At 45.9% G+C, this 24,844-nt stretch overlaps 1 protein-coding gene across 2 annotated transcripts in view; it reads left to right on the top strand.

The window, feature by feature from the left end:
• Cgnl1 (cingulin like 1) overlaps nt 1-24,844 on the top strand; it is a 194,381-nt gene that overhangs the window by 155,527 nt on the left and 14,010 nt on the right. For both annotated transcript variants that reach the window (XM_008847497.3, XM_008847489.3), the window contains exons 11-14: nt 4,906-5,058; nt 5,944-6,114; nt 10,820-10,981; nt 14,180-14,269. In XM_008847497.3, coding sequence (XP_008845719.1) covers nt 4,906-5,058; nt 5,944-6,114; nt 10,820-10,981; nt 14,180-14,269 — 576 coding nt within the window. The remainder of the gene's footprint in view (nt 1-4,905; nt 5,059-5,943; nt 6,115-10,819; nt 10,982-14,179; nt 14,270-24,844) is intronic.

The raw sequence follows: 24,844 nt of genomic DNA, 5'->3' as shown, positions 1-24,844 counted from the left end.
TGGGGGGGGGGGGGGGGTTCTTAGAAAATGAGATTTTTTTTTGCATTTGGAGGTCAGGAAGATTATTTGAAGTACATTGTAATAAAAACAGGTGCTGAAGTTCTAAATTGACTTTGACAGCAGCCTCAGCACAACCCAGGTGTGTCCTTCCTTCTAACTATGCTGAGGTTTTAAAGCACTGCAGTCCGTATGTCCCTGGGGCAAGTCAGGGCAAGTGAAGGCCAGCAGGCTGGAGGGCTGGCCAAAGGCAGATGTTGAACTTTTACATTAGGGACCCACTGGTCTGCAGGGTTAGGTGGGGACACCAGCACTGAGCCAGAGTTCCAAGCAGTAAAGGCATTGTGGCAGGCTCCCCTAAGCAGTAGTGTCCTGGGGTGTAGAGTGGGATTCACAGTCATGTTCCCCCCGACCAGGCTTTTACGTGGGTGCTGGAGATCTGGGCTCAGGTTCCAATGCTGTGCAGCATATACTTTCCCCACTGAGCTGTCCACACAGGCCCCCTTTGCAGTTTTTTAACCCTTTCTGGAGACAATGTTGAGTGAAGTCCTCGAGCTACAGAGATGATGTTTCCAAGACTAACAGCACAAACCTTTTGACTGACAGGGGGACAGAATTTGGGGGGAAATGAGCAAGTAGGGGATTCCAGGACACAAAGTTAGCAGATGTACAGTGGGTACTCTTGAGCTTGGGGACCACTGTCTTTTGTTAGATGCAGAGCCTTGGACTGTATGACTAAGGCCCCAATTGGTCCATATTAATAGTAACCAAGGTACACCGAGCTCCAGAGGAGAAAGGACCAAGTGGCATGATCAGAGGGAACTGGTCTTCTTAGAGGCACGGGAACTTGGGCTGCAACAGAAGCGACAGGGCTTCACCTGCTGCTCTGTCAAAGTCCCACGAGGGCGGGAGGTGAAGGAACAGTGAATGGGTATGAGACCTTTCCTTTAAGGATTAAAACAATTATTAGAGAAAAATATTACCTGGTCAAATACTTCTTATATAAAATGCAGATTTCTGGTGGAATCACATTTTCGTCAGATTGGGATCCATAAACTTGAATTTGAGAGCTATCCCAGATAACTTTGAGATGCCCCGAGGTTTAGAAACGTCATCTAGAACAAAGTTCTGGTTTCTCGATTATTTAAGAATTATGTTCTAGAGGTTGGGGATGAAGCTCAGTGGTATAGATGTGTGCCTGTCATGCACAAAACCCTGGGTTTGTTCTCCAACCCCAGAAAAGACAGAGAGAGAGAGATTCTAAAAGTCACTGTTGCAAAAAATGCCTCAAATTCACAGGAAAGAAGCAAAATTGGGACCTTTGGAGGGTTTTGGGGTCTGTGTGTTTGCATGTATGCATGCACTATGTGTGTGGAGATCCATGCAGGCACACGTGGAGGCCAGAGGTTGATACTGGGGTGTCTCCCTCTGTCACTTGTCACCTCAATTTTTGAGACAGGACCTCTCGCCGAACATGTCGCTTGCTGCTTAGCTAGGCAGGCTGGCAGCAAGTCCCCTGGGATCCAGCTATCTCCCCCCACCCATCACAAGGGTTACAGGCATGCAGGTATGAGATAGTATTATGATATTTTCAAGTATTAATTTTCAGCCACTGAGTTTTTATCATACACTTAAGAGTGAATATACTTAGATAGGAAATCTATTCTCTCCTTATACAGATTTTACTTCCTTGCAGTGGAGGCATTCAAGAGAGATTATAGAAGCAACCTAGCAAGAATGATTATTCTGAGCACTCTGCATGTGTTGGGTGTGGTACTGGGGCCTAGACCCAGAGTGGATGAGACTGTGATGTCCCAGTAGTATAGAAAAAAGGGCCTGGACACACAGTGGGGCAGAAATGTGTGAACCATGTGAGGCTGTGTGGAGCTGGGCCTGGATTCTCTGCTGGCTTGGAGCCCTTGGGTTGCAGACTCAAGGGGAGGAGAGAGGCTGTGAGGTGTTCTTGCGGTGGGGTTGAACTGGATCCTGAAGATTGTACAGGGGCCAGCTGCTGGACCCTCATACTCATTGGTTTCCAAGAATTCATATTTTTTCTTTTGGTAATAACTTTAATTTTATTATCCCATCATATTGTGACTGAAAATACATTTGACGATTTCATACACATACACATGTACTGTGATCAGGTTCCTCCTCCTTGCCCTCTCTTACCCCCCCCCCGATGCCTACTGACCCCATGTACGCCCCAACTAGTTCCTGTCTGCTTTCACGTCTTGTTTGTTTCATATTTGATCTGCTGAGTTCAGTTAAGGTTGTTTGCATGGGTGAGGGGTTGCTTAGTGGAGTGCGGGCAATTCACCAGTGCCTACCACTAAAGAAAATGACTCCCCCTCCCCCAGCAGCCATTAACTTCCAGCAGCTCCTTAGGGAGGGTGGAGCCTCCTGAGCCCTTCCCCTATCCATGATGGAATGTTGAAAGGGAATTCATATTTTTGAGATCCAGGTTCTTTATTGTTCCCCCACACAATGGACTCAAACCTCACAGGTACCAAAATTCCTCTTCCTCTGTTGTTACCAACAATAGTAAATAAACTACAATCAGAAACCCCAGGTTCTGACTCTCCTTTTGGGGTGTGCACAGCTGTGGCTGTGGTAGGGTCCACATCTGCTAATTGCTCCCACACTGAGCTTCTAAGTATCTTTCTTTTGCTCCCTTCTTCTTGACCTTATGAACTTTGACCAGCCTGGTGATGTTGGCTGCTTCTTAAAGCAGAGCCAGCCCACCAGAGGTCAGGGACTAGGAGACCCCCGTGGCAGTTTTCAGTCCCATGCCATGTGTTTGGCAAGCAGAGCTGTCCCATGCTCTGAAAACCAGAAGAGCCTAAGATGACTTAGGAATATCTTCAAGATGTTTGAGTTATTGCACATGACAGTCTTTTATAAACTCTTGAGCATTATTCAAATGTCAGCCATTGCTCTATGCAGCCTCTGCAGGGATACAAGACTAGGGAGGCCTGAAGAGTTCCTGTACTTGGGCTGGAGAGATGGCTCAGTGGTTAAGAACACTGACAATTCTTGCAGAAGACCTGGGTTCTAATTCTAGCACCCACCTGGCAGCTAACAACTGTCCCTAACTCCAGTTCCAGGGGATCCAACAGCTTCTTCTGTCCTCCATGGGCATTGTACAACATGGGTGCACTTACTTACATGCAGGCATAACACTCATACACATAAAATAAAATAAATTAATAAATTAAAAAAAAAGAGTTCCTGTACTTTGAGGCTAGAGAGATGGCTCAGTGGTTAAGAGCATTGGCTACTCTTGCAGAGGACCTGGGTTCGGTTCCTAGCACCCATATGGTGGCTTACAACCTTCTGTAAGTCCAGTTCCAGGTGATCTGGTGTCCCTTTCTGGACTCCATGGGCATGGGTGCACTTACATGCAGGCAAAATGCTTAAACACATAAAATTGAAAAAAAAAAAAAAAAAGTTCCTGTACTGGGCTGCCAGTATAGCTCAGTTGGTAGAGTGTTTGCCTAGCATGTAAAAGTCCCCAAATTTGATCCCAGCACTGAATAAACCAGGTGTGGCACATGCCTACAATTCTAGCACTTGAGAGATAAATCTGAAGTTCAAGGTCATTCTCTGCTACACAGTAAGTTGGAGGCCAGACAGGGATACAAGAGTCCCTATGTAAAAACAGCAGAGCTGAAGAGATGGCTCAGCGGTTAAGAGCACCCTTTTCAAAATCCTCATTCTGAAAGTCCTGATACTGGGTCATTTGAAGAAGCATGGTTGGGCATTTCTTTAATCTCAGCTCTCGGGGAGGCAGAGGCAGAGGCAGGCAGATATCTGTGAGATTGAGGCCAGCTTGGTCTCCATATTGAGTTCCAGGCCAGCTGGGCCAGAGACCCTGTCTCAAAAAAGACACACACACACACACACACACACACACACACACACACACACACGGAGCTACCTAAGAAAAGATTTTGTTTTGGAAGTTGCACTCTGTTTACATATTAAAGAACATGTATCTGTTTGTGACTGTGAGATAAGAGCTTTAGAGGGCCTAGGGAAAATATTTCAGATGCTACGTTTTGTAAGTACCAGTGTCTGGCACTGAGTCATTTATTATTATTATTTTTTAATTTTGTGTATATGCATGTATTGCCTGCATGTAGGTAAGTGCACCCGTATCGTGCATTGCCCGTGGAGGTCAGAAGAGGCTATTGGATCCCCTGGAACTGGAGTTACGGACAGTTGTTAGCTGCCATGTGGGTGCTGGGATTCGAACCCGAGTCTTCTGCAAGAACAGTCAGTGTTCTTAACCACTGAGTCATCTCTCCAGCTCCGGTACTGAGTCATTAACAGCCACCTGTGTGTGTTCTTTCTATGCACCTTTCATTTTATACCTTTAGTTCATCAGGTGCACCAACCTGTGTGTTTCCAGGTTCCTCTCTGTCCATGTCTAGCTCTAAACCGTGGCTTCTGTTGGATTCTGGACTTATGGGACAGGTTCATCCTTAGGTATTTTAAAAGCAGTTTGAATCAACTTTTGAGTGTTAGGTGGAGTGCGTTTGTCATGGTACATAAACTGTCCAGTCAAATTAGGTCAGTCTAGGGTAGCATTGCCCTTCTGTTTTCAAGCATTAGCATTCAGATTTGGGGAACCAGATTGGCTGCTGTGGCTGCCTGATATGTTTCTGTAATGTGCACTCGGTACCTTCATTCCTGTAGATATTACTGGTTTAGTCACTTTGCTTTCTTGGTCCCTGAATTTCAGAACCACCAGTATCCCCGAGTCTGTGATGGCTTGATTCCTATCTTTTCCCCATGCACTGAAGTAACAGGTTTCCTTGCTTTTGTGGCTGTGGAATTCCCTCTGCCACCTGTTGCAATGGGTGACCTTGTGGGTGAGTAACAGCGCTGTCCTGTTATTCACAGAGAGAGCTGAGCCAAACCTCCCAGGAACAGAAGCAGCTTTCAGAGAAGCTGCAGGATGAGGTGGAGCAGAAGGAACAGCTGAGAAGGCTGAAGAATGAGATGGAGAACGAGCGATGGCACCTGGACAAGACCATTGAGAAGCTGCAGAAGGAGGTGAGGGGCAGGAGGTAGAGTGAGGAGTAGGCAGACCCAGGGGAACCCAGTGCCCCCTGTGATGAAGACTCTGCAAACCCACAGTTCTGCCCAAGTGCAGATGTGCCTGTGCCTTGCAAATCCCGTTGAGCTGTTCTTTGGAATTGTTGAAAATTCCAGATGCAGAGAAACTGATTTAAAAAGTAAAAGCCTCTGGACTCTGGACACCAGAATTACCTTCTAACAATGAGCAAACACAGCCAGGTGTGGACACTCACTTAACCAACGTTCCCAGAGCTGGAGTTGAGTCCTCTGGGCAGAGCATGCATATTTGCATCTCTCTGATGTAACGAGAAGCTCAGCAGGCAGTTACTGAACCCAGCAGCTGCTGCTCCTCAGTTCACCTCTGCCCCAGAACACACATAGGAGAAAGGCACAAGGCTGACGGGCTCCCTGCCTTCTAGGAGCTCACACGAGAGGCTGCCAGTTCTGGTACTTACCCTGTGATGGGCACTTTGCTGGCACTTCTTTAGATCTAGCTAGAACTCTTTATGTCTGGGTGTTGTGCCAACTCTGGCAATACCTCTGGAAGGTAGATATTACAATGTCAGTGTTTCCAAAGTGGACATTGCCAAGGCCCAGAGCAGCTAGGAACCTGCCGCAGTCATATGCTGGTACATGGGAAACAAGGGTGTGACCCCAGGACTATGTCTGGCGCCCAGAGGATGTGCTGTTCACTCCTCCGTACTGTTAAAAAGGCAGGGGTGGTCAAACCTGGAGAGTCTGGGCAGGTTCTGGGTGGCCTCAAAGGAGGCCCTGGAAGATGGGGCACAGAGGAGATGCTTTCTGTTGAAATGGGGTCAGATGGAGTTTGGCGTAGTGGCTCACACCATGCCACGTCTTCAGATGGCTGACATTGTTGAGGCCTCCCGTACATCCACCCTGGAGCTGCAGAACCAGCTGGATGAGTATAAGGAGAAGAACCGCAGGGAGCTTGCAGAGATGCAGAGGCAGTTGAAGGAGAAGACCCTGGAGGCTGAAAAGGCCCGGCTGGCAGTCCTGAAAATGCAGGATGAGGTAATGTGGATAATCTTCCCCTTTATCCCTTCTTCAGAGCGTCCTTCTGCCAGCTTTGAAGGGCTTCTGTTGAGGGACTCTTAGGCCAGCTTTGTGCTTTCTTCTTCATTTATTGCCCTCCAGTGATTACACAGCAAATGACATTCTAAGACACAAACCCCACTGGCACAGAGGCAAAACCGACATGTTGCACTGGGCCATTTTCTTGATTAGTCCAAAGTTTCCTGCCTGGAAAGTTGAGCCACCACTTTTGGAACAGAGATGTTGGATCCGAGTCCAGATGTGCCGTCTGCGTCCATGTCCTCTTATCCCTAGAAGGAGAATGGTAGAAAACGCAGGATTCTTTTGGCAGTCTTTTTTTTTTTTTTTTTGGTCTTTTTGAGACAGGGTCTCCCTGTAGCCCCAGCTGTCCTGGAACTCCCTATGTAGACCAGGCTGGCCTTGAACTCACAGGGATCCGCCTGCCTCTGCCTCCCAAGTGCTGGGATTAAAGGCGTGCGCCACCATGCCCGGCTTGGCAGTCATTTTTTAAAGATTTATTTTATCTGTATATCTGCATGTGTCTGTGTATATGAATCTGTGTGAGTGTATGTGTACATGTATGTGCAGGTGCTCTCAGAGGTCAGAAGACTGTGTCAGATTCCTTGAAACTAGTGTTATAGGCATTTTTGAGCTGCCTGACACAGGTGCTGGGATCGAAACTCTGGTTCTCATGATTGAACGCCAAGTGCTCTAAACTGCTGAACTATCTCTCCAGTGCTGGCAATCATTTTTTACTTTTATTACAGTGGGCTGCTAAATAAGAATTTCAGGGTGACAGAAATGGAGGCTAAAAGAAGTCCTTAGGGGCTAGGCGCATGGCTCAGTGGTAGAGTGCTTGGTTGGCATGTGCAAGGCCATGGGTCCCATCCCTAAGTCTTAGAAATTTATGAGAATGCCATTAAAATGTATTCTTTCTATTATTATTATTATTAATTATTATTGTGTGTTTATAATGCATGAGTGCCAGGGTACATGTGTGGAGGTCAGGGGCAACTTTTTGGAGTTGATTCTTCCCTTCTCCTTTTACATGTGTTTGGAGATCAATCTCAGGTCATCATGTTTGCACAGCTAAGCACTTAGCTGCTGAACCAGCTTGCTGGTCCTAAAACATATTCGTGGTTTTATAATTAAGAATAATAGAGCAAAAGAAATTTTGCAAATGTTGTACTCTTGATCTTTGAAGAGAAAAATGGAAGGAAGCCGGAGACTCAAACACCATAACTTTCTCTCTTTGTCTCTTTCTGTCTCTCTCACACATACCCCAGTGTGTCATTCTGTGGCCCACCTAGCCTTAGACTCAGCCTCTTGGATGCTGGGATTACAGGCATGAACCACCTCATTTGGCTGTGGCGTCTGTGGATTTTACCCAGGCCTCTGCCCAGGCCTCTACAAGCTCAATGCCCTTGAACAAGTTGCCCCAGTTTTCTGAGCATCTATTTTCATAAAATATTAGTGGCTTAGTAATTAAATAAGATAATACATGAAACTATATAGTGGTGCTACTATGTCCTGGACACCTCATACATGCATGTCCCTGCCCCCTCTGTCTTAAAGGTTTGTTTTTTTTTTTTTTCACATACAGTTCCAAGAGTCCACAGATTCCATAGGAAAACAAGTTTTCTTTAAAAAACAAACTTTAACTTCTTTGATGATCAAAGGAAGTTTTCCCATGAGTCAGTTCTAAAACTATCAAAGAACAATGGGTATTTATTACAGATTTCTAGAATACTTCTGAAAGGGCCTTGATTAACAAACCCCCTCTGTCTCTGGGTCATATGATATAAGACTCCAAAAAAAATGGAAATGGACACACTGATACCACAGTTCTCTTTTCCACTAAAAAATTATTTTCACTTTTATAGCAGATGGGTGGAGGGGCTCAGATATTTGCCAGAACACCAAGAGAAGCCTGGTCTGTTTTGACTTCAAAAGCCCACAGTGTCACTGTGACCTGCACAGGGCTCCTCATGACTTTTTATGTAAAGGTTTTTAGGCTAGACACTTTGGAATAGACAAAAACTGAGAAATTCTCTAGACAGATAAGGAAGCAGAAGGCCACAAAGATTAGTTAGGGCCAGCTGGAGACCAGGGTTGTTTATAGAAGAACACTAATACGGATTTGGAGAGATGGCTCAGCAGTTTAGAGTGTTTACTGATCTTGCAGAGGACCTGAGTTCAGTTCCCAGTACCTATGCTGGGGTGAATCACCACTGCCTGAAACTTGAGGTCCATGAAATCTGACGTGCCCTTCTGGCCACTGTGAACACGTGCATGCATGTGCACACACACGCGTGTGCGTGCGCACGCACACACATACACGTATTAATGGAAGCAGAGATGGCTCTTCTGGGTTTCCCCAGTGGGGTATTCCTATGAGGTAGATTTGTATCACAGACTTGAATGCCTCATCCCTCTGAAGGGAAAGGAGGCAGATGCTAACCTTAAGATGCTGAGGTCATGGAGGTATTTAAAACAGAAGTGAATTAACAAGTCACCCCAGATCCTTGAAAAACTCATGTTTATTTCTGTTCACTGCTTCTCTCTCTTAGTTTAAAAACTAAGGGGGTTGCACAATGCTGGTGTATGAGCTGCCTTTGCCTGGAGAGCAGTGAGCAGGCTAGCATTCTGCCTGAGATGTGATCTGGAAGTTTCTGATGAAGGTGATCTTTAGGAATTAGGACTTAGAGTTCATTATCGAGAAAGAGAGAGGAGAGAGAGAGAGAGAGAGAGAGAGAGAGAGAGAAGTCAGAGTTGCTTATAAGCTTCTGTAGGAGCTTGGGTAAGGAGTTATGTACAGGATCATGGGCAGGTTACTAGTGCCACACCACTGAAGAAAATGTCTTTCCACCAGCAACCATCAACTATCTATAAATCCTCAGGGAGAAGTGGGGCCTCCCAAGCCCCTTCCTGCTCCATGATGTAATGTTGATGGGCTCGGCTGTGCAGGTAATCACAGCTGTTGAGAGTCCAAGAGTGCAGTGGCCCATGCCGTGCCTGTAAGACAGTCTTGCATAGCACTCCACGCCTTCCTCAGGCTCTTCCATTCTTTTTGCCTCCTCTTCTGTGATGTTCCTGAGCCTTGAAGGGATGATACAGCTGTCCCGTGTAGGGCTGTATATGCTTACTTTTGATTCAGGATAAACAGGGTGGGTGTCCCTTATCTGAATGCTTGGGACTGGAGGTGTTTCAGACTTCAGAAGGTTTGGAATATTTATATAGATTTTACCAGCTGGTCATTTCCAATTTTAAAAAATCTGAAATCAGAAATACTGTTTTTAGTTGTGGATTTTGGAGCACTTGGGGCTTTGAACTGGGGATGCTCAGCCGGTACTATGCTCTTCTCTTGCATGTCCTAGTGAGTACTCTTAGGAGGACACTCTTGGGTGTTGGGAGATGGAACCCTACTGGTGGGGGCAGGAGGGCATGCTGGGTATTGGGAAAGACATACTAGGTGTTGAGGAAGACGCTAAGAAGGAAACTTGGACTGTACATTCGATTGGTATTCTTTCTGTTATTTTTAGGTATCATCTCATCTGATTCTCTGTAACATATGTTTTTAATTTTCCCAATCTATAAATGAGGAAATTAAGCCCTGGATAGGTTTAATGACCTGAAGTATATCAAACTGTCCATATCCAGAGAGTGCCCCATCACCCTTTTCCATGGCTGACCAATTGTCCCCGGCCGTCACTCACCATTACCACCCAAAACAGACTAGAGGCTCTGTCTAGAGATGTCTTCTTCCAGGGCACTGTTCTAGAAACAGCAGGTGTTCTGCCAGGCTCCAAGAGAGCTCATTCCTGGGTTTCCCCACAGGTCTCCTACACTGGCCTGATTTATTGGCACTTTCCTGTGACAAATCCCCAGAGTGTAGTGCACTTACTGCTCATTTCTATGAACTACTGGAAGGGCTAGACCTCTGGGAACCAAAGAGCCAGGGTTAGGCCTCAAGGAATTACCTACCCGGTTGTTTAAGGAGTACCTACTACCCTGTGAGGTGACAGGCTCTTAAGAATCCTACTGTTCTGTTGTACTTTCTTCAAAACTATCAGATTAGTGCCACCTTGTGGATGAAAAGAGGACTCTGTGGTCTTGGCTGAGAGATCATTTTCTTCTACATGACAAAGGCTGTTACCTAATGAGTATGTTTATGTTGTTAGATTTTGTGCCTGAAGGTTGTTTTGGGGTCATTAATTTGGTTTTTATTTTACTTTACTTTTAAACCTCTTTTAAGTGATGTTTATAAAGGTGGGTAGAAAATTACTGTCTGTAAAGCATTAGCTATGTTAGTGGCTTTCAAGTGTTTTTGGGCCATAGCCTGTGATAAGAACAGTGCCACTCATTACAGCCTAGTGATCTACACTACACACAAATAAATTGATATCTAATTCAAAAGGATCACAATAGTTGCTCATTTAAAAATTCTGTTTAATTAAAAGTATTAGTCAACAGCTAATAGATTGAATTTATGACCTAATGACTTACTACTTACAGCTAGAAAGCCCCCTCTTTTTATAAAAGAAGTTAACTGAGGCCCAGAGGGAAATGGGACTTTCTCAGGGTCTTCCAGCCACTCTTTGATTTGGGGTGGCCCATGGGCCATCTGTTGGGGTCTCTGTATCCTTGTGGGCCCCAGGAACCTCCCAACACCCCTTCCTTCTAGATGCGCCTGAAGGAGGAAGAGTTACGGGACTACCAGCGAGCTCAGGATGAAGCTCTCACAAAAAGACAGCTTCTAGAACAGTCACTGAAGGACCTGGAGTATGAACTGGAGGCCAAGAATCACCTCAAAGATGACCGCAGCCGACTCGTCAAGCAGATGGAGGTATGTGGGTGCATTGGCGGAAGCTGAGCTGCGGAAGGCCAGTCTGGGCCCCCAGGGGAAGGTTCCCTGTGTGTTCCTTAGCCTTTGGAGGAGTCTTGAGTTTTTATCCCTACCAGCCTGATGCTGTTAACGTTATTTCTTGATTTTGGGGAGGAGCTAATAATTCATCACCATGTAGGATGTCAAAGCTGGAGGGAAGATCCAATGGCTTCATTGTTTTAAAGCGAAGGAACAGATCTGCAAAGAGCTTAGCTGCTGGTGCCCAAGGACAAGTTTCTGCTTCTACCTTTGTCCATGGTTCCACTACAAAGGGTGCAGGAGTACAGCCTGTTCAGCCAGGGACCACACTGTGCCTTGGACCCCAAACCACCTGTATTAGTCACTTTTCTGTTGCTGTGATAGAAACATTGACCCAAGCAACTTATAGAAGAAAGAGTTTATTTGAGCTTATGGTTCCAGGGGAATTACAGTCCGTCATGGCAGGGAGGCATGGTGGCTGGAGGTGGCTGGAGCAGGAGCAGCAGAAGCTAAGGTCTCACATCATCACACAGGCACAGGAAGCAAGAAACAGAGCGACTGGAGATCTGGCAAGGTTTAAGAACTCTGTAAGCCCAGCCCCAGTGACGTGCTTCCTCCAGGATAGCCACACCTTCTAAAACCTCCCAAAACAGCACCACCATGTGGGGACAAACTGTCCAAATACTTGGAGCCTATGGAGGACATTTTCATTCAAACCACCACACCACCCATCCCTTGAACATCAGGGCCCATTGGCCAAACCCCACACACTGTTCTTGTTTCTGTTTCTGGCCCATCTTCCTGCATGTGTTATATATGGTGTCAGAGCTAACAGCAAACTGTGACTTGTTCACTGCTATTTCCACTGCCTGTTGTAGTCTATCAGACACCACTCAGTGCCGTCACCAGCTCGGGGGTGAGTGTCCATACACTGAACACACTTTAAGAAAAAAATAGATGAAGTAACAGACCCTCTGCTCACAGTCCTCTTCAGACAACAGGAAGAATCTGAGCTGCTAAAGATGAATAATTCACAAGAATGAAATTGACCCTAAACCAGAAACACATGTGTGCACCACCCCCAAGTGGAATTTAGAGAGTGAGAGAATGGCTGAAAAATAAGCCTCAGACTTTGCGGGAGAAGTTAACATTGTCAAGGTTTTGATAAAAGACAGGCATGGTGCGTTCAAGGCCAGCAAGAGATGACTTAAATTCAAAATCAATGGGATTCTTCATTCAGTTTTGCAAATAAACAAAAATAACGTTTTAAAACCTCCAGGGGACTCAGCAGTTTATATCTAGGAAGTAAAGTTTCAGCCAGTGGAGATTTTATTAGATAGATCTCTCAGAGACCAGAGTAAGCTGATTGCTATTTTATTCCTTTGTTCATAGGCTGCTGTCTTTTTCTAATATCTTAGTTCTGCTTGCTTTAGGGAGGTCATTTTTCAGATAAGCTAAAGTCAACCTTGTTAACTAGAAATGGATCATTCTAGAACTCAGAAAACCTAGTTAACAGCAAACAGCACTGGGGAGGTGACTCAGTTGGTAAAGTGTGCCAGGCAAGCATGAGGACCTGGGTTCAGATCCCTAGCACTCATGTAAAAAGCTGGGAATGGCAGTGTCTGCCTCTCATCTCAGAGCTGGGGAGGCAAACAGGAGGATCCCTGGGGCTTGCTGGCATGCATTCTAGCCTACTTGGGGAGCTCCAGGCCAGTGAGAGACCCTGCCTCAAAGAATAAGATGGAGAGTGATTGAAGAACTCCTGACATTGACCGCTTTTACCCACTTGCACAGACAGATGCACACATGTTTGCGCATGCACACGTGGAAACATATGAAGCAATGAACAAGGAGCCCTGGTGTCCTAGTTTGTTCTTTGTTGCTGTGACAAAATACTCTGACCAATATCAACTTGGGGAGGAAAGGGTTTATTCAGCTTACATCTCCTAGGTTGCAGTTCATCAGGGAGCAGGCTCCCAGTGGGATATGGCTCCGTCCCAGTGTGACTCTATCCCAGTGTGGCTCTATCCCAGCAAATCACGTAGATAGTTCTCTGCCCTATGGCACTGCTCTGGGCTTGCCCAGCCACTGGAGCTGGCATATTGCCTGTTTTCTCTTTTTAGACACGACAGCCACAGTTTGGCCACTAAGACCCACCAGCTGAGGTCTGAGGAAAGCAGGGTGACTCGTTCCCCTTGTCCAGGGTCCCAGGAGAGTGAGGTGTCCAGTCTGCAAAGCTGCTCTGGTTCCTTGGTGTTGGTTTGTAATAAATCTGTATTTAAGCAAAAGAAAAAAATAAATAAAAGCCCAAGGTAGGAACTCAGAGCAGGAACCTGGAAGCAGGAGCTGGAGCACAGGCCATGGAGGAATACTGCTTACTGGCTTGCTCCCTTGGCCCCTGCTCAGCCTGCTTTCTTACAGGCCCACCTGCCCAGGGGTGGCACCACCCACAGTGGGCTGGACCCTCCCACATCACTCAACAATCAAGAAGATGCCCCTCAGACATGGCCACAGGCCAGTCCAATAGAGGCAATTCCCCAATTGAGGCTGCCTCAACCCAGGTGTGTCAAGTTGACACTAAAGCTATCCAGCACACCTGGTTTAGACCTTGAATACTGGGGTCTGGACATTATGGATTTGGGGCAGGAAAGAGCTCCATTAAGGAATGATGTTAGCTAAAATCAGAACAGCTTTGGGCAGGACCCAGCTTTGTCTCAAGTTGACTTCTGGAACTTTCTGCTCCTAAGAGAAAGTTTTCTAGTTTCTCTGGAGATTTTTTTTTCTTTTTTTTTTTCAATCTGTGTTTAGCTGAATGCCTTTAATCCCAGCACTCGGGAGGCAGAGGCAAGGTATAGTGGCGCAAGCCTATAATCCGAGCATTTAGGAGGTAGAGGCAGGAAGACCAGAAGTTCAAGGTCATCCTCTACTGCATAGCAAGTTCTAGCCTGGGATACCTGAGACCCTATTTCAAGGGAGAGAAGGGAATGGGGAAGGGGGAAAGGGAGGAAGGAGGGAAGGAGAGAAGGAGAGAAGAGGAAAGGGAAGGGAGAAGATAAGGAAAAGAAATAGCTCCTTCGTGCTCTCAAGCCCCTAGGCTACTGAGGTTTCCTTCCGAGGGAACCCTTGCTCCTCACCCAAGTCAGTTCAAGTGAAGGAACCTGTTTATATTTCCTTTCTCAGGACAAAGTTTCTCAGCTGGAGATAGAGCTAGAAGAAGAAAGAAACAACGCAGATTTGCTGTCTGAGAGAATCACTTGGAGCCGGGAGCAGGTAAGATAAAGGAGCCCAAAGATGAGCACATCAACCTATGGGTAAAGGAACTGTAAGAGGTTAACCCGAGGACTGAGTCAGAGCAAGGAGGAAAAGTGCTCGTCATACAGAACACGATGGAAGATTCGCTAATCTTCACCTTAATGAAGCACGAAAAGTGGGGAATTGGTAACAGGAGGGAAGTGTCCGGATTGTTCATTGCAGGAAGCAATCTGTTAGCTACAGTAGGCCAATACAATAATATTTAGAGTTGTCCATTCAACTTGGGGTGACTAGGACTGGAGGTTTTGGAGTGAAGGGTCACCCTTATGAGCTACCAACCTCCATCAGAGTTGAGGGTGAAACACTCGCTGGATCCTTTGCCCCTGACCCTTCTTCTGGTAGTGACAGGTTTCTTTGCAAACAAGTGATGCTCAGGGCCCCACTGCTTCTGCCCAGACAGGGGTTCTAAGCCAGGCTACTGAGCTCTGGTTCTATGTAGGTTCCCAGACTGTGCTGATGGCATGATAGCATCTAGGGCCTGAGCCACAGAGGTTTAGAGAGGGACCTTCCTAAACACCAAGGCCCAGGTGGACAGCTCATCCTTGACATTGGGTCCCCAGAGTTCTTGCTGAGATTTTTAAGCTTTCTTACGGGAATCAAAGCTGTTTCGTTATAAATTCCTGCCAGCTTGGATAAGCAGCCAGGTTCCCCAAGGGCGTACTAGGATCCACTAAGCATGAAAAATGACAAAAGTGTCAGAGAATTTGTTTTTTCAACCTTTCTTGTGATTTATGCACCGTGGGAGAAATGGTGAGAACTTTGTCATCTTATCAATACCCAGGCAATTAAAACAGATTTCCAGTCTCATGTTTTACACCCCAAACAAAACACAGCCATGCTGAACCAGAACCTGGTGCCTCCCTGGGCTCAGTCACTGACCTGTGAGGTATCTGGTCCCAGAATGCCTTTGGCCTCTTCCTTTTCATCTGGGTACTGGTCATGGGGTTGTGATTGTTCTCCATGATGTGGTCAATGTTGAAATATTTCCACTGAGCCAAGAACTTGAAGTCTATGCAGGAAGATGAGAACATCTCTGCAGCTTGGGCTACAGAGATCACTGTGTTGGGAGCATCAGGCCTGCCCCAGAGCCACTGCCATGGAGCTCCGGTAGAGTCTCAGATTCCTGAATCTATGAAAATGAGGCTAGGACTGGGGATAGAGCCCAGTTGGTCGAGTGCTTGCCTAGCAAGCATGAAGCCCTGGATTCAGTCCTTAGCACTGACAGTATAAACCAGTTTAGTGTCCCATGCCTGTGATCCTGGGAGGTGCAGGCAGGAAGATCAGAGGTTCAAGGTTGTCCTTGGTTACATATTGAATTTGAGGCTAGCCTGGGCTACATGAGACCCTTTCTCATAATCAAACAATATAAAAAAAACAAGACTAAAGCCAGGCGTGGTGGTGCATGCCTATAGTCCCAGCACTTGGGAGGCAGAGGCAGGCGGATCTCTGTGAGTTCAAGGCCAGCCTGGTCTACATAGTGAGTTCCAGAACAGCTGGGGCTACAGGGAGACCCTGTCTCAAAAAGACAAAAAACAAAACAGAACAAAAAAAACCCCACAAACCCCCAAAAAACCAAGACTATTGATTTAGAAGATTCTGAAGGCTTTTCTAAATTCTAACCTTGAAGTACATAGAGAAGTTATAAGAACCCCCATATGTAAACTATATTGCTTAAAAAAAAAACAAAAAACGAATTCCACAAAGATCTATGGCTTCCTCTCCTCCCTGCCTCAGGTTTCCTCCCCTCATTAGCTCTATTTCCCTCTTCTATTTTCTTTCTTTTTCTCTGAGATAGGGAGGGTAAGGCCCATGTTTGCTGTAAATGGAGAAATTGAAAATCAAGTTCAGATTGCTATAGAAGCTCGCGAAACAGCAAAATAAAAACCCTGAGACGGAGTGATGCTTTTCCCTTCCTTTCAGTTTTTTTTTTTTGGTGATAGAGTCTTGCCATGTAGCCCAGGCTAGCCTCAAACTATCCTCCTGCATCAGCCTCTGAGTGCTAGGATTGTCTGCTGAGTTCTCTGACCTTTTCTGGCTTTTTCTGCCTCCTGGTTTGAGAAGGGCAGGCAAAAGGGATGGGCCTGCCTCACTGAAAGCATTTAACTCTCAAAATGGAGGTTGATCCAAGGCTGATTTTCTGCCTTTTAAAGTGAAGGTGGTGTGCACAGGACCTCGTGGACAGGTGGGCCCTGACTAGTTCACTCAGAGTTGCTTCCAGGGCCTGCTGGGCTCACGGAAAGAGGGACACTTAAAAACTGCATGCCTTTCTCATTTCCCTTGCGAATTCTGACCTTTTGACCCCCCCCCCAACAACTGGTACCTAAGGACAAAAAGTTAAAGATTACTGCTTGTCTAGTTAAAACTGAGATTTCCCAGATTCTTCCGAATCTTTGCTTCCCTGATAGCTCTCATTCTTTTTCCCACTCTTGGTGATAGGGCTTACGTCAGTAAGCCAGATAATGGGGTTACAGAAACATTAGTGAGTGGCCAGCCCTCTGACAGGACCTTAGATCTGGTAAGGACGTCAGAGGTCAAATCTTAAGAATTCTCCTGTAATGGATGAAAGATTTGAGACCCAGAGCCACACAGGGTTTTGATCACAGTCATGGGGTAGTTAGTTACAAAGCCAGCCTTAGGCCTCTTAATTCCAAAGACAGCTAGAAGTTACCAGGGCTTGAAAATACAGCAAACACTACTGCATGTATGGCTACAAAACTCCAAAATGATGCTAGGGCATGTTAAGGAGATGGACCAGATTTTTTTTTTTTAATACTTATTTTTTTCCAAAGAAAAATGGCAATAGCCAATTGGAAACCTACTTAGTCTTCAACTCCAATTTTGTGTTCTTTACACTTAGAAGTACTTACTGATTTACTATTTTAAGCAATGTCCCCCCCTTCCCCTTTAAATGTTTACCCATCTATTTGTCCTGGATCCTTCCAAGGAGATTGCTCCAGAGTATATCTACAGGTCCTCGCTTTGCTCCAATCATCAAAAATAGAAAAAAACTTCTTTGGAATAGCCAATTAAGATGAATGGAAGAAAAAAAAAAAAAAGCCACACGAACAACACGGTTTGGTTGGGGCAGTGATCCACTCCTATGTTCCTGGTAATCTGATCCCACTCCATGAATCCTTGTAATTCATCCTCCCTCTCCTACCCACATTATGATTTGAATTCAATGATCCAGTTCCAAGGATTGGGATCCAGTGAGCCCTCTCCAATCAAAACCCTTATAACCAGCAAAACTAAAAAAGAGGAGGCAAAATGTTAGATACCATAATCAATAAAGGTTTCTGGGGAATGATGAGTTGTGTCTTTTATCACTTTAAACAGATGTACATCAATATCTATTAAATTCCCCAAAATAAGTTTCTGTATGGTGTTTAGACAAATTTTAGAAACTTATTCATTGTAGAGACTAAATGGAAGAAGCATTTTATATTTACAGTTCAACTGATAATGCCAACACTTGTTACTGTACAGTGTATCCCAGGTTTTGTGGTTGCAAAAAGTTATGTAATTGAAAAGTTTACTGGCACTGCTACCCACCTGTGCTGGATAGCTTTAGTATCAACTTGACACACTTGGGATGAGGGAGCCTCAACTGGGGAATCGCCTTCATTGGACTGGTCTGTGGCCATGTCCATGGAGCACCTTCTTGATTGTTGAGTGATGTGGGAGGGCCCAACCCACTGTGGGTGGTGCCACCCCTGGGCAGGTGGACCTGTGTTGCATAAGAAAGCAGGATGAGCAGGGGCCAGGGGAGCAAGCCAGTAAGAAGCATTCCTCCATGGCCTGTGCTCCAGCTCCTGCCTCCAGGTTCCTGCCCTGAGTTCCTGCCTTGGGCTCCTGGATGAATGTGACCCAGGATATGTAAGCTATATAAACCCTTTTCTCCCCAAGTTGATAGTGGTCAGAATGTTTTGTCACAGCAATGAAGAACAAATTAGGACACCACCTAAGTCTAAACTAAATCTATTGCTCCCAGGAAATGGACCAGATTTAACAAATGGAAAACTAACAAAACAACACAGGTAACTAAATGCCAAGAGAAGGACCCAAGTAACTAATGGAGTAAAGGCCATCCTAGCCTTTCCCAGGGAAGGATTTTTGGACGAATCGTGGCCAGGAGTCAACTTTGAAGAAAGGATAGCTGAACAAGGGATGCAAAGCCTGCCAGGTGGAAATCAACACAGCATGTTGAGAAGCAGTGAATGTGTGTGAATGGCCCTGGTTTCCACGAGGGTACCAGAGGAGGTACATTTGGAGAGGCAGACTTTTGAATGGCTCCATCCTGAAGGTAGTAGGGAGCTGTGGAAGGCTGTTCATCAGGACAATGAAGCACAAATAGTGTTCTAGAAGGCAAATCTAAGAGCTGGGGATAAGGAGGGGAGACCCAGAAAAGGCCTTGATTAGACCGTTCCCAGGAGTAGAGGGACAGTGGCTGTGAGAGCATTCTAGTCTATGTCTCTGACTTTGTTCATTGTTCTTGGGTATATATTCTTTCTTGATGAATTGCTGGCCTTATTATTCAAATTCTGGGTCCCTCTGAGGCTTTTATTCCACATGCTCAGGATAATTTTCTTCAGGCTTATAGTTTCAGAGAATCCTAACCCACATAAATGTTTTCCAAACCTTTTGGAGGTTTGGACCTGGCTTCAAATCTAGCTGATGTGAAAGAGAATGAATGCATTTGCTTTGGTGAAGTATATTTATGAAAGGTGGGGGTTGTCTATTTTCTCATTCAAGTATAGTTTCACTAGACACTGAACCGAAAGGCTTCCGACAGACTTGTAAGCTGAAGGAAAATTCACTTAAGTTGTAACTATTTTCTAACTTTGGATCTGTTTAAACCCTGGGAAATATTTTTTCCTCTTCTTTTCTCTAAAAATTGTTTCCCTGTCAGACATAGTGGGACAGACCTATAATCTCAGCTACTCTGGAGGTTGAGGCAGGAGGATTGTAATTTTAAGTCCTGCCTGGGGTAAAGAGTGAGCTCAAGGCCAACCTGGAAAGATAATTTTTTTTCTTGATATTTAATTTTTAATTTTTTTTTTTTTTTTTTTTTTTTGAGACAGGGTCTTCCTGTAGCCCCAGCTGTCCTGGAACTCACTATGTAGACCAGGCTGGCTTTGAACTCACAAAGATCTGCCTGCCTCTGCCTCCCAAGTGCTGGGATAAAAGGTGTGCGCCACCATGCCTGGCTTTATTTTTAAATTTTTTATGTGTATGAGTATTTTGCCTGAGTGTATGTAAGTGTGTACAATGCCTACAGAGGCCAGAAGAGGGTGTTGGAGCCCCTGGAATTGGAATTACAGTCTGTTGTTAGCCATTATGTGGGTGGGGAACCAAACTCAGGTCCTCTGCAAGAGCAGTCAGTGCTCTTAACCACTGAGCCATCTCTCCCACCCTTTGGGCAGATCATTAGTGAAACCCTGTCTCAAAAGAGGGATGAGGCTCTAGTTCAGTGGTACCACACTTGTCTAGGCTGTGTGAGGCCCCAGATTCAATTCCCAGTACTGTGAAAGCAAAAAACCATTTCCATTGATAACTGCCAACGATACTGAGAATTCTGAATCTAGATGCTAGTGACACTATGACAGGCTCCTTGTATCCTTTCCTGGCTGTTTTTAGGGATTGGGAAGCATAGTGACTGCCTACAGTTGCATGGCTTGTAAGAAGAAGGGCTTTGCTTTGACCTCATCCTTGCATCAGGCTCTGAGGATACTGAAGACCCTGCATCCAAGATAGGAATAATGTTACACAGGCTAGGGATGTGGCTCAGTTAGTAGAGTGCTTGCTTAGCATGTTCAAACCCCTGGGTTCAATCCTTAGCCCCTCATAAACTGGGTGTAGTGGTGGGGCATGCCTGTCATCCCAGCACTCACGAAGTGGAGGCTGGGGAGTTCATGGTCATCTTTGGCTACATAGTGAGTTTTAGGCCAAACTGGGATGCTTGAGACCTTGTTGTTGATGATGATGATGATGATGATGATGATGATGCAGGGGGCAGTGTTTAAGATGGACGAGAGCTTAAGTTCACCTGAGCCTCTTCGATTCGAGTAGGGCTCGAGTAGGCAGAAAGTGGTCCAGCCTGTTGAGTTTTAATTAAATGGGCTAGCATCCCAGTTCAGTGGGCATTGCTATACCTCTGCGGGTGGCTGAATGCACACAGCAAAGCTGGACTTATCCGGAGGTATCTCCTCTGCTGTGGAAGCCAGGATTAACCAACACAGTGGTAAGATGACCTGTCCAGCCCAGGCAGCTGACAGGCAGGGCAAAAATACTAACTTCAAACTTTGGTAAGCTTCACCATCTTGGCAGGGGCTGAGCAAGACCATGATGTTGCCTTAGCAACTACAGGACAAATCCCAGTGGGTAAAGTTGTGGGCATCAGCAGTTACCTTGGGAATTGCTCCTTTGTGGCTGGCTCACACCTGCTCCTCAGTCAGCACCCAGGGACACAAAACCAGTGAATTAGTCTAATGGACTTTCTTCTTTTAGTTCAAATAACTCCAGGCTCAGAACTGCTTTACTGTATCAACTATTATATCAATGAATAAGGTAGTTTATAATAATTTTCTATGATTTTTAATACTAACCCAGGAGTGTAGGCTTGCCGACCTCTTCACAGTCCACTGATAAACCCAGGTAAGGTTAAATATTATTATTAGCAATCATAAATATCTCTGGCTTTTTATTAACCCAAAAGCCAGCTGTTTCTAATCCTGAGGCTAGCTCAGGTCATGGGAATCCCGACATTAAAGGCTGCTGGAATCTGATCTGCTATTTCCTATCAGAATGCTCTGAGGTTAGCATTCTTTCAATTCAGCTTCGATAAGCCGCTGCCTCCAGTTCCTGTTCTGTTTTTAATTTGACTACAGGGTTTTAATTTGGTCTTTTTAATTGAGTTGAAGGGTAAACAGCATGTGAAACTCTAAGCTTAGAGAAAGAAATATTTCTCCAGCCTCCTGCTTACTCCCCTGGTCCAAACAAAGATAAGAAACATCTGACCTCAGTCCTTGGGCCCAGTCCTGTAGTGAGAGCTGTGGCATCAGAAACCATGGCTTCTATTCACTTGGGGGTTTGTGCTGAAACCATCTTTCATGGGGCATTGTCTGTAACACCAAGAAGACCACCTTACTTGAGGAGCCACAAGGGAGTTGATTTTCGAATTCAATGTCAGGCTCTCCCTTTGAAGCATGTGGGAGGGATGGAGGAAGCCTGTCTTGTATGCCAAGACTCCAGAAGCATTGCCTGCCTGGCCAGAGTTGCTGTTCGGTTTTATGGCTGCATTTTATTCCTTTCTGCCCTTCTGATTTATTTTACACTTCCACTTTAATAGCCATCTTTTGAAGGGATGTATGTGTAGGGTATGAAGAGTCAGTGTTTTGTTTTCTCTGTTCCTTTGGAAAGACTCCATTTGCCTGGGTTCTCTAGGGAGGCCTTGAACTTACAGAGACCCTTGGGGGATGTTGCCCTGCTTAGCGCTCTGCCACATGGGAGGTCTGTTTCTGGTGGCATGGCCTGGCTGTGGCCAGTGGTCACTGCTGTAAGCTGGAGGGTCTGTCTGAAGCCCACAGCTGGGGTCCAGTGCTGGGTGACCATGTGATCGTGGCAGCCCTTCATCCCCCAGGGCACTCTCCACTCGTTCTCCTGTAGATACTTCCTCAGGGGCTCCACAGAAGTCCCAAGCAGCACTCTGCTTCCTGTAGGGTTTTCCCACTCCTCAAGAGTCCTGAGTTTCACAGGTCAGCCCAGAGGCAATGGGGAGGGGAAAAAGTGACAGAAGGATTTTAGTCAGATGCCCTGGGTTAAAATTCCCAAAACTGCATTCAGCTAGCTCTGACTCAGGCTCATTCTGACCCTCCCATCGGTAAGGGTAAAGCAGGTCAATGGCATTTGCCTCAGAGTTTCAGGGAGGATTAACAGGCTCAGACCGGAACCAGGCTGCTCAGTGCATGGCTGGGCTCGGCCGATCAGATTTCCTATCTGGTTCCCCGCACAGCTGCAGGAGAGGCTCTCTTCTGCTTTTTTGGATCCTGTTGTCTTCCACTCTTGTCAGCCTCACACCCCCACAGCAACCTGATTTCCAAATTTAACCTGTCTATGAGCATCTGGGTCTTCCACTTTGAGGGACACATTTCCTTTCTCTCCCTTCTCTGCCTCTGGCCTTCCCTTCGAGTTACAGGAGCCTGAGTTGCTGAGCCATGGGGGCCTCTTTCTCCCCAACCTCAGAGAGAGGCTCCCAACTCTCATGCCTACCTGTGTTCTTCAACTGGCCTCTCCCCACTTCCTCCCTTGTCCCCTTTCTCTACCTGGCTAGCTCTCCTCTCTCACCGAGGCCTTAGTATAGCATCCCTTTCTCTTGAGAGTCTACTGACCCTCCCATTTGGGCTATAACACAGTACCTCTTCCCCCAAGCACACTGTCCTGCCCTGGGTAGTAACTGACTACATATACTGGGCTTATCCCGCTGTTTCCCACTAGACTGTAATGAGGGCAGTCGCTGTGTATCTTTTTGTCACAACACCAGGCCTAGATCCAACAGTGAAGATAGTAAAGAACCTCTGTCATCATTCTGAGGCCACCACCCCTGTGCATTTGCAGACATACGTATTCTCTCTCTCTCCCCAACTATCTTGTTTTCCCTTGGTGACAGCTCCCAGAGGTTACCGAGCTCATAGCTACTTTGCTGAAGGTCATGAGGGTCCTCTGACTCCAGAAGGAGCTCTGAATGACATCCTAAAGGATACGGGAGTCACCAACATCCGCTGTCTCAGGCAGCTGAAAGGGCCCTGTGGGCTGCCTTGTTTGGGGACACGAATCTTGCAGACCCTGCTCTGTGAACAAGGTCACACACACAGGAGAAGCTGGGATGGGGTACTTGGCTGTGGAACCCATTCCCAGCCCTGTGGAAGGTGCACATTTTGTCCCTCAAGTGCAGACCCATGCCCCAAGGTGTGAACAGTCCAGCTTCCCCCAGAAGGCACATCTACCATTCTGTGTCCAGAGAAGGCTGTGAGCCTGCATTCATTACCCTTGGACCTTGTGCTCATAGGCAGCTACGGGAGGGATTCCAGGGTCCTTTTCTAGCATGTGACTCTCCAGGGCTCTGGGCCCAGCAGAAGGGTGGCGTGTTCCCGTGCTCTCTTGCTGGCCTTTGAATTGCTGGAATTTTTTTCCTTGCTCTGTACAAGGACATCCTAAGGGAACTGGACTTGGTGTTTTGTTTATTTTGAGTATTAATATTTGTGTACCTTTTTAGGGTCACTTAATACATGGCTGCAGTGTATAGTCCTTAAGTCAGGGCAGTAAGTATTTCTCATACATCTCTTCAACCAGTAACCATTTTTAATAAAATATTTTTATTCTTTTGAGAATTTCATGCATGTATACAATGTATTTCTATCACATTCACCCCTACATCTCCTTCCTAACTTCATGTCTTCCTTTTTTAAAAAAATAACCCACTGACCGGGCGTGGTGGCGCATGCCTTTAATCTCAGCACTTGGGTGGCAGAGGCAGGCGGATCTCTGTGAGTTTGAGGCCAGCCTGGTCTTGGCAAGTTCCAGGCCAGCTGGGGCTACAAGGAGACCTTGTCTCCAAAAAGACCAAAAAATAAAAAAATAAAACAAAAATAACCCACTGAGTCCAATTAGTGCTGCCCATATGTGCTTGCGACCTACCAGAGACCAAACCCCTAAAGAAAACTGACTCTTCCTCCCCTAGAAGCCATCGGCTGTCAATAGCTCCTCATATGGGGGTGAGGCATTGATCATTTTTATGTGCTGGGACTTCTGTATTCATCTAGTCATTTTGAAATGGGTCTTTTCAAAAATTAGAGGAGGGTATTTTTTAATTTTAATTTTTAGTTTTTGTTTTATAGCCCCAGCTGGCCTGGAACTCAGTATGTAGACCAGGCTAGTCTTGGTCTCACAGAGATCTGCCTGCTTTTTGCCTCTGGAGTGCTGGGATTAAAGGTGTGTGTCGCCAGAACCAACACAGGTTTATTTTTTAAACAGTCTTGCTATGTAGCTCAGAATAGCCTAGAACTGTTTGCTTAGTTTTTGAGCTAGGCTCTTATGTAGCCTAGACCGAGGCTGGCCTCCACCACCCATCTGCTGGGAAGGCTTGTGCGTCATATAGCCTATGGTCTGCTTTTTGATGTATGCGTTTATGACTGTAAACGTCCCTCTTCGTACTGTTTTACATTAATCCATGGATTTAGGTATGATTTGCTTTCATTTTCTTTACGTGTAGAACTATTAAATATTCCATTGTAATTTCTTCAGCTGCCATGGGCCATTAGGAGCAAGTTACTTAATTTCTGTGTATGTGTAAACTTCCTACCGTCCTTCTTGGTTGGTAGTTCTGCTCCATCATACTCTAAGAAGACACATGATATAATTTCAAATTTTTAAATATATTGAGACGATCTGTGGGCTAACATGATTTATCTTAGTGAATGCCTCGTGGACCAATGAAATGAAATATGTGTTCTATGCTGTTGGGTGAAATGCCCGGTA

This window comes from Nannospalax galili, unplaced genomic scaffold, assembly GCF_000622305.1.
Source record: "Nannospalax galili isolate Female #2095 unplaced genomic scaffold, S.galili_v1.0 scaffold611, whole genome shotgun sequence".
Classification (NCBI taxonomy): Eukaryota; Metazoa; Chordata; class Mammalia; order Rodentia; family Spalacidae; genus Nannospalax; species Nannospalax galili.
Note: the sequence above shows the minus strand (reverse complement) of the source record. Positions and strands in the feature narration are given on the sequence as shown.